The 9,449-nt window shown below is 51.6% G+C and overlaps 1 protein-coding gene across 1 annotated transcript in view; it reads right to left on the reverse strand.

The window, feature by feature from the left end:
- PSMA7 (proteasome 20S subunit alpha 7) overlaps nucleotides 1-9,348 on the reverse strand; it is a 28,308-nt gene extending 18,960 nt beyond the window's left edge. Inside the window, exons 1-2 of the mRNA XM_075347766.1 lie at nucleotides 9,165-9,348; nucleotides 7,132-7,258 (exon numbers count right to left, since the gene is read on the reverse strand). Coding sequence (XP_075203881.1) covers nucleotides 7,132-7,258; nucleotides 9,165-9,260 — 223 coding nt within the window. The 5' untranslated portion in view covers nucleotides 9,261-9,348. The remainder of the gene's footprint in view (nucleotides 1-7,131; nucleotides 7,259-9,164) is intronic.
- Between the last annotated feature and the right edge of the window lie 101 nt (nucleotides 9,349-9,449).

Raw genomic sequence — 9,449 nt, forward strand, 5'->3', positions numbered from 1 at the left:
CTCCATTGGGAGACCCAGACGATTGGGACGTCCAAAAGCTGTCCCTGGGTGGGTAAAGAAATACCTTATGTTAGAGCTGCGAAGACAGCCCTCCCCTACGGGGAGGCAACTGCCGCCTGCAGGACTCTTCTACCTAGGCTGGCGTCCGCCGAAGCATAGGTATGCACCTGATAATGTTTGGTGAAAGTGTGCAGACTCGACCAGGTAGCTGCCTGGCACACCTGTTGAGCCGTAGCCTGGTGTCGCAATGCCCAGGACGCACCCACGGCTCTGGTAGAATGGGCCTTCAGCCCTGATGGAACCGGAAGCCCAGCAGAACGGTAGGCTTCAAGAATTGGTTCTTTGATCCATCGAGCCAGGGTGGCTTTTGAAGCCTGCGACCCTTTGCGCTTACCAGCGACAAGGACAAAGAGTGCATCGGAGCGGCGCAGGGGCGCCGTGCGGGAAATGTAGATTCTGAGTGCTCTCACCAGATCTAACAAATGTAAATTCTTCTCATACCGATGAACTGCATGAGGACAAAAAGAAGGCAAAGAGATATCCTGATTAAGATGAAAAGAGGATACCACCTTCGGGAGAAACTCCTGAATGGGGCGCAGCACTACCTTGTCCTGGTGGAAGACCAGGAAAGGAGCCTTGGATGACAGCGCTGCTAGCTCAGACACTCTCCGAAGAGATGTGATCGCTACCAGAAAAGCCACTTTCTGTGATAGTCTATAAAGTGAAACCTCCCTCAGAGGCTCGAAGGGCGGCTTCTGGAGGGCAACTAGTACCCTGTTCAGATCCCATGGATCTAACGGCCGCTTGTACGGGGGTACAATATGACAAACCCCCTGCAGGAACGTGCGCACCTTAGGAAGTCGTGCTAGACGCTTTTGAAAAAAGACGGATAGCGCCGAGACTTGCCCTTTAAGGGAGCCGAGCGACAAACCTTTTTCTAACCCAGATTGCAGGAAAGAAAGAAAGGTAGGCAATGCAAAAGGCCAGGGAGACACTCCCTGAGCAGAGCACCAGGATAAGAATATCCTCCACGTTCTGTGGTAGATCTTAGCGGACGTGGGCTTCCTAGCCTGTCTCATGGTGGCAGCGACCCCTTGAGATAATCCTGAAGACCCTAGGATCCAGGACTCAATGGCCACACAGTCAGGTTCAAGGCCGCAGAATTCCGATGGAAAAACGGCCCTTGGGACAGTAAGTCTGGTCGGTCTGGTAGTGCCGACGGTTGGCCGACCGTGAGATGCCACAGATCCGGATACCACGCCCTCCTTGGCCAGTCTGGGGCGACGAGTATGACGCGGCTGCAGTCGGATCTGATCTTGCGTAGCACTCTGGGCAAGAGTGCCAGAGGTGGAAACACATAAGGGAGCCGGAACTGCGACCAATCTTGCACTAAGGCGTCTGCCGCCAGAGCTCTGTGATCGCGAGACCGTGCTATGAAGGTTGGGACCTTGTTGTTGTGCCTGGACGCCATTAGGTCGACGTCCGGCCTTCCCCAGCGGCTACAGATTTCCTGAAAACACGTCCGGGTGAAGGGACCATTCCCCTGCGTCCATGCCCTGGCGGCTGAGGAAGTCTGCTTCCCAGTTTTCTACGCCGGGGATGTGAACTGCGGATACGGTGGAGGCCGTGGCTTCCACCCACATCAGAATCCGCCGGACTTCCTGGAAGGCTTGCCGACTGTGCCTTGGTGATTGATGTATGCCACCGCTGTGGAGTTGTCCGACTGAATTCGGATCTGCTTTCCTTCCAGCCACTGCTGGAAGGCTAGTAGGGCAAGATACACTGCTCTGATTTCCAGAACATGGATCTGAAGGGTGGACTCCTGCTGAGTCCACGTACCCTGAGCCCTGTGGTGGAGAAAAACTGCTCCCCACCCTGACAGACTCGCGTCTGTCGTGACTACCGCCCAAGACGGTGGTAGGAAGGATCTTCCCTGTGATAATGAGGTGGGAAGAAGCCACCATTGCAGAGAGTCCTTCTGTGAAAAGGATACTTTCCTGTTCAGGGATGTTGACTTCCCGTCCCATTGGCTGAGAATGTCCCAATAAGAGGACGCAGATGAAACTGCGCAAACGGAACCGCCTCCATTGCCGCCACCAACTTCCCGAGGAAGTGCATGAGGCGTCTTAAGGAGTGCGACTGACCTTGACGGAGAGTCTGCACCCCAGTCTGTAGTGACCGCTGCTTGTCCAGCGGAAGCTTCACTAGCGGTGAGAGGGTATGAAACACCATGCCAAGATACGTTAGTGATTGGGTCGGTGACAGGTTTGACTTTGAGAAGTCGATGATCCACCCGAACGTCTGGAGAGTCTCCAGCGCAACATTCAGGCTGAGTTGGCATGCCTCCTGAGAGGGTGCCTTGACAAGTAGATCGTCCAAGTAAGGGATCACAGAGTGTCCCTGTGAGTGCAAGACTGCTACCACTGCCGCCATGACCTTGGTGAACACCCGTGGGGCTGTCGCCAGACCGAATGGCAGAGCTACGAACTGAAGATGGTCGTCTCCCATCACGAAACGTAGAAAACATTGGTGCTCTGTAGCAATCGGCACGTGGAGATAAGCATCTTTGATGTCTATTGATGCTAGGAAATATCCTTGAGACATTGAGGCAATGACGGAGCGGAGGGTTTCATCCGGAACCGCCTGGCCTCCACGTGCTTGTTGAGCAGTTTTAGGTCCAGAACGGAACGGAAAGAGCCATCCTTTTTTGGCACCACAACCAGATTGGAGGAAAACCGTGTCTTGTTCCTGAAGAGGAACAGGGATTACCACTCCTTCTGCCTGCAGAAGAGCATCGGCTCGGTGGGGACGTTCTGAAGAATCGAGTCGGAGGACGAGAACAGAACCCTGTCCTGTGCACGTGGGCACAATGTCCCTCACCCACCGGTCTGTGACCTGTGGCAGCTAAATGTCGCAAAGGCGAGCAAGTCTGCCATCAACCGCGGATGCGGAGAGATGAGAGAGCTGAGAGTCATGAGGAGACCGCCTTGGTAGCGGTTCCTCCGGCTGCCTTCCTTGGGCGTGATTGAGCCCCCGGAAACTGAGCCCCTCTGAGGCTTTTCAGCTCTTTTGGACGAGGACAATTGGGACCTGTCCGAGCTTGGGAAGGACCGAAACCTCGACTGTCCTTCCAGGACAGCATTAATAGGGTAAGTCGCAATGCAGACATTGCGAGGTTACGGACGCCCCTGCGGCACAAATGTACATATGCTCAAGACCAGCTGTGCAAGAACAGCTGAAAAGCTTAGGGTGCCCATACGGCTGTAAATGCCGGAGCAACCGACACGCCGATAGCCTCATAGACAGACGTCAACCAGAGTCCATCTGTCTGGTATCTTTAAGTGAAGTCCCATCTCCACTGCAACTATAGCTCTAGCCGCAAGCCTGGAGATTGGAGAATCCACCTTTGGACCCTGGGTCCCACGCTTGACCACGTCAGGGGGAAAAGGATAACGTGTATCCTTAATACGTTTGGAGAAAACGCTTATCTGGTAAGCGTGGTGTTCCTGGACTGCTTCTCTGAAGTCAGCGTGGCCAGAAAAATACTCAATCTACGTTTGAGCTACTGAAATGGGACTTCTCCTGCTGTGAAGCTGACTCCTCCGCTGGGGGAGCTGAGGGAGAAAGATCCAACATTCCATTGATGGACGCTATAGGATCATTCCTTATGGCGTCACCATCCGGTGTATCCGGATTGAGAGCGTTGTCAGGATCAAAGTCCTGATGAGCTACGTCCGCCTCATCCTACAGAGAGCCTCCTGGGACCCCCCCCCCGGAGCACCGATTTTATTCCCAATGAGGGTGGCCAGGGAGCAATGATCCAGATTGCCCATGGCCTGTCCGGACTGCAAGTCTCTATCCCATTGCAACTCCATCCCTGTCCTTGGACAGGGTTGACAGGTGGTTCCTTTGGCCACGTCTAGTAGAGACCCCGGCTGACCAAGTGCTCCAGGGGAGCATTGCACACAATGGGGTTCAGTGCCGTGGAACAGTATCACATGCAGTAAAAACAGCATCGAAAGCCTGAGTTGCTTATATGCTGCTGCCGACTAGCCATCTAGGACATAGAGCCAAGAATGGCGACCGTACAATGCAATGTATAGCATACAAGCATAAAGTACAATGAACACTGCAGCACATGCAATACAAGCAGCATAGAAAGCCTGTGCCTTGGCACCCCTGCTTTTCTGCTGCTGTAGACTAGCCATCTAGGGGAATATAGCCCAGAATATCGACCATACAGTGCAATGTATAGCATACAAGCATAAGTACAAATGAACACTGCAACCCCTGCAATACAAGCAGCATAGAAAAAACCTGTGCCTCAGCACCTTTGCTTTTCTGCTGCTGTAGTCTAGTCATTCTAGGCGAAAATAGCCCAGACTAGCGACCGTACAGTGCAGTGTATAGCATACAAGCATAAATACACATGAACACTTCAGTACATGCAATACAAGCAGCATAGAAAGCCTGTGCCTTAGCACCCCTGCTTTCCTGCTGCTGATGTGTCGCCATCTAAGAGGGCATATAGCCAAAAATAGCGACCTATGCAGTGTAAGCATAAAATACAAATGGACAACTGCGGTATTTAGTGGGGTCAGCACTTCAGGTGCCGCTTACCGCCCGCCTATAAGCGGGTGTGTGGTCGCCCTAGTCCTGTGCCTGGTCGCCCAGAGTCCGATCTCTCAGCTCGGACTGCAGGAATGGCTGCCGGCGTCCTTCTCCAGCTCGTGTGAGTAGGGGCGGGCCGTGGGCGTGCCCCCAAGTCAGAGCGGGAAACCGGCGTCCCACAGTGTCCAGTGAGAGGGCTGGAGCATGTAAATAAGGCTCCAGCCCTCGGCGCTGCTGATTGTACAGCGTCTCTCCCCTACCCTGATTGACAGGGTGGGGGCGGGAACGAAGCGGAGCTAGGCCGCAAAAGCCGGGGACTGGATTTATAAGCGCCGCCGCCGTAAAAGCGCGGTCGGCGCTAAGTCCCCGGCGCACTACAAGTCCCAGCCGCGCCGCCGCTCCCGGAGCGTCCGGCGCGGTAGTTCCCCATACATAAAGTCACTCAGCTAGGCTGCAGTGACTGTAACCCTTTACTGTCCCCGGCGCACTAGCACACCCAGCAAGTCTGGAGTGTGCTGTGCCTGTGTGTACGGGGACACAGAGTACCTGAAAGTTGCAGGGCCTTGTCCCTGAACGGCACTCCCGCTCCACATCCAGCAGGTTCTATGGGTCTGTGGATGGAGCCCGGCCTCAGGGCTTTGGGGCCGGTAAGATCCCACTTCCTCAGAGCCCCTCAGGGGGATGTGGAAGGAAAACAGCATGTGGGCTCCAGCCGCCGTACCAGCAATAGGTACCTCAACCTTACAAACCACAAGCGGGGTGAGAAGGGAGCATGCTGGGGGCCCTATATGGGCCCTCTTTTCTTCCATCCGATATAGTCAGCAGCTACTGCTGACTAAACAGTGGAGCTATGCGTGGATGTCTGACCTCCTTCGCACAAAGCAGAAAACTGGTGAGCCAGTGATCCCACTGGGGGTGTATAGCCAGAAGGGGAGGGGCCTTACACTTTTTAGTGTAATGCTTTGTGTGGCCTCCGGAGGCAGTAGCTATACACCCAATCGTCTGGGTCTCCCAATGGAGCGCCGAAGAAATTAGGCCTGTGTTGTTCATGCAGAGGCACAATGACTGGATTATGTTATTCAAGTAGTTGGGGCATGTCACTGTACCATGCACAAAGTTTAGGACAGCTCTGTACTGACTAAACACACCTACCCACACTATAACACCACCCCATAGTCTTTTCTAGCAACAACAGTGGCTGATGTATAGCGCTCTCCTTGACGTCTCCAACATCGTTGGTGGCCATCATTTCTGCTCAGCATGAATCAACTTTCATCAGTGAACTGCTCTGAGGCCCAATTGTCCCTCATCCAGCAAGATGATGATGCCACTGCTTAAAGGTGAGGTCAAGTACCCTTGCAGGTCATCTAGCACGCAGATCACACTGATGTAAAGTTTTGAATGGTGTGATGCGACACTTGGGTGACTCACCTTCCTTAAAGAGGTTGTCCATTACTTTAATATTAATTGCCTATCTTTAGGATAGGTTATCAATGTCTGATCGACAGGGGTCCGACACCCAGCTCCTCCGTTAATCAGCTATTCTCGGTGCCGGCAGCTTTTGGCCAGAAATGCTCAGTTCTGGAGCTGCTCCATCTTCTGATAGTAGCTGCAGGTGGGTACTGCACATCTGCCTTCTATGGATTTGAATTGGAGGCGGATGTGCACTACCTGGCCATTGCCACCATCAGAAGACAGTGCAGCTCCGAAGCTGAGCATTTCCAGCTGACTGTTGCCGCCAGCACTGAGAACAGCTGGTCGGCGTGGGTGCTGGATGTCGGACCTTGGCCGATCAGAGATTGATTACTTATATTAAAAATAGGCCATCAATGTTAAAGTAGTTCTAAAATCTCTTTAAATGTGCCTGGAGTTATGTGGCATTCATCATCCAGGTTCTGAAAGGCATTGTTCACAATGAAGCTATCATCAGTGTGGGATGTGGGCAAAAGACGTCCACTTCTCCGCCTTTCTGTAACTCTTCCAGTCTCTCTGTATCTCTGTTGCAACCTGCTGATGACACTCTGTGAAACTCTAATCTCAGTGGCTACTTCCGTCTAAGGACATCCTCCTTGAAGCCTTTCAATGGCGAAGTTCTGTTGATCAATTGTTAGGTGTCGTCTTAGTTTCATATCAAAATGTGAACAGCAAGATGAGGAAGACTGTTTAATACTAATTTTAATTAAACCCTGAAATTTATTGGGCGATTCATTGATCAAACCCCTGTTGTGACTTTTGCCATTAATCTCCTTGCTAAAGAACAGCAAGTTGTGCACAAAGTACTGACACATTAAACAGTTTGACAAGTGCATCCAAAAAGTGAAGGCCACATTAAGGTCACGTGAAAGGGTCAGAGTGCGTTTTAGGATCATCCTGAAATTTGACCCAAAATCCAAACATCCCTAACTTTTTTTGTGAATAGTGTAACTGCAAAGAGTACCCCCCTATAAGTCTCTAGGAGCAAACAGATCCCTACAGAAGCCATTTTTGGTTTGATGTGACCCTGGTACTACAACAACTTACCCGCAAATGCCATGAATACGTTGTCATCCAGCGCACAGATCTTCCGCACCGTCCGCTCATCCTGAAGTTTGGCTACAGATTTCTTCTCCACGCCTAGGACCACGATTTCTTTCCCTCGTACGCCGACCTAGTGGTGACAAAACAGAAAGTCATATTGAACTCAGGAGAACCCAAGACTTTGTTTTTGGCTTTTCTTCCAGTTTCCCTATAAATAAAACTTTATGGAGTTGTCAAATTACTAAAAAACATTTTAAATGTTGGGGACGATTTTAAAATGACGTATACTAACTGGCTGTAGCCCCCTGGCCCTGTGCTGGCAGCTCCGATGGCCTTCACCAGAACAGGAAGTGCTGATGATCCACCTCACCGCTGCAGCCAATCATAGGTCTCTGCAGCTGGGTGGCTGAAGAGGGGGACATACTCCAGCACAGGGCCTGGGGTGGCTACAGCCGGTGAGGAGACATTATATTATAAATAGGGTCATTCCGTGTCAAGTGGACCAGTTTTAAAAATTGTCCCCACTCGACGTTCTCCGATTTTGCTGAAAATTTATAAGGATGCACATGTATGTTTGAAAAGAGGTTCTGTAAATTTTTAGGGCCAGATCTCAAATATATTGGGCACTGTTGACCTTTCACTGGAGGCCCCCCCCAAGCACTAAAAATTTACAGAACCTCTTTTCAAACATACATGTGCATCCTTATAAATTTTCAGCAAAATCGGAGAACGTCGAGTGGGGACGACTGGTCCACTTGACACGGAATGACCCAATAAATCCCCGTCATTGTAAATAAATGCTTTTCAGGGGTTGGAGAACCCATATAACCATAGACAGCCAAGTGTCCTGGAACTCCTTAATATACTGTTTGTTTCAAATAATATATTTCCAACATCTCAGCTTGCTGTCAGTGAACAGCTGAGGTACATCTCAGGGCTGAAAACCTGCTCATATCCAGCGAGCAGAGGTGCACGAGTCTGCAGCAGTGTAACAAGCCGAGCACATAGGTGAAGAGGATAAGGATGGGCTACATGGCGACGTGCCACACGGCCAAAGATTGCAATACGTCAACACTACAAAGTCACCGTGTGGTTCCCATCTAACTGGTGCGCCTCCCCAAATCATTTAACCAATGGGTGCCTACTCATTCCACAAACCTAGCCATAAAAAGTACGCGCCCCCCTACAAACCTAGCCATAAAAAGTACGCGCCCCCCTACAAACCTAGCCATAAAAAGTACGCGCCCCCCTACAAACCTAGCCATAAAAAGTACGCGCCCCCCTACAAACCTAGCCATAAAAAGTACGCGCCCCCCTACAAACCTAGCCATAAAAAGTACGCGCCCCCCTACAAACCTAGCCATAAAAAGTACGCGCCCCCCTACAAACCTAGCCATAAAAAGTACACGCCCCCTACAAACCTAGCCATAAAAAGTACGCGCCCCCCTACAAACCTAGCCATAAAAAGTACGCGCCCCCCTACAAACCTAGCCATAAAAAGTACGCGCCCCCTACAAACCTAGCCATAAAAAGTATGCGCCCCCCTACAAACCTAGCCATGTAAAGTACACGCCCCCCTACAAACCTAGCCATGTAAAGTACACGCCCCCCTACAAACCTAGCCATATAAAGTGCATACCCCCCTACAAACCTAGCCATAAAGTCTCCGGTGTGTTACCTCCCGCCTACGGGAAATCCCCCCGTAGGACCCCGCATGCTCACTGGATGCATCTTCCCCCCGGGGTGCCCCCCACCTATAAATCGGACTATCCAGTACGCTCCAAAACCTTTTTAACGGAATAAACATTTCAGAATGAGCTTGTCCCATTTTTAATGTAAACCCCACATTTTAAGGGGGTCCCTGTGTTAATTGCTCTGCCCCCTCCCCCATTCTGTTTATAACAAGGGGTCCCCATAATAGGTAGTAAGACTGGGAGCTGATCCCAGCTGTATCAGTGCCGCACACCCCATAAATACCCGGGGGTCGCCCCCAGCCCCCCACAATACATATGTCTGCTGCTGTAGGCGATCCTCACCGCGGTTGATCCTTTCTTCACGGCCTCCTGGGCGTACTCCACCTGGAAGAGGTGCCCGTCCGGGGAGAACACCGTGATGGCTCGGTCGTAGCTCATGTTCACAACGGGGTCTGACTGCTCACAAACTGAAACCTCCTGAAAACAGCGCACTCATCCACCTCCTATTCCAGAAGCGTACTTGCGCTCCCAGGCTAACGTAAGAATGCGGCTACTCCACTGCTGTGCGCTACGTAAACGCCGTAACTAAACTCCGCCCCCGGGAACCTACGCTACCCGGTGCTTTAG

Source organism: Anomaloglossus baeobatrachus, chromosome 5, assembly GCF_048569485.1.
Source record: "Anomaloglossus baeobatrachus isolate aAnoBae1 chromosome 5, aAnoBae1.hap1, whole genome shotgun sequence".
Taxonomy (NCBI): Eukaryota; Metazoa; Chordata; class Amphibia; order Anura; family Aromobatidae; genus Anomaloglossus; species Anomaloglossus baeobatrachus.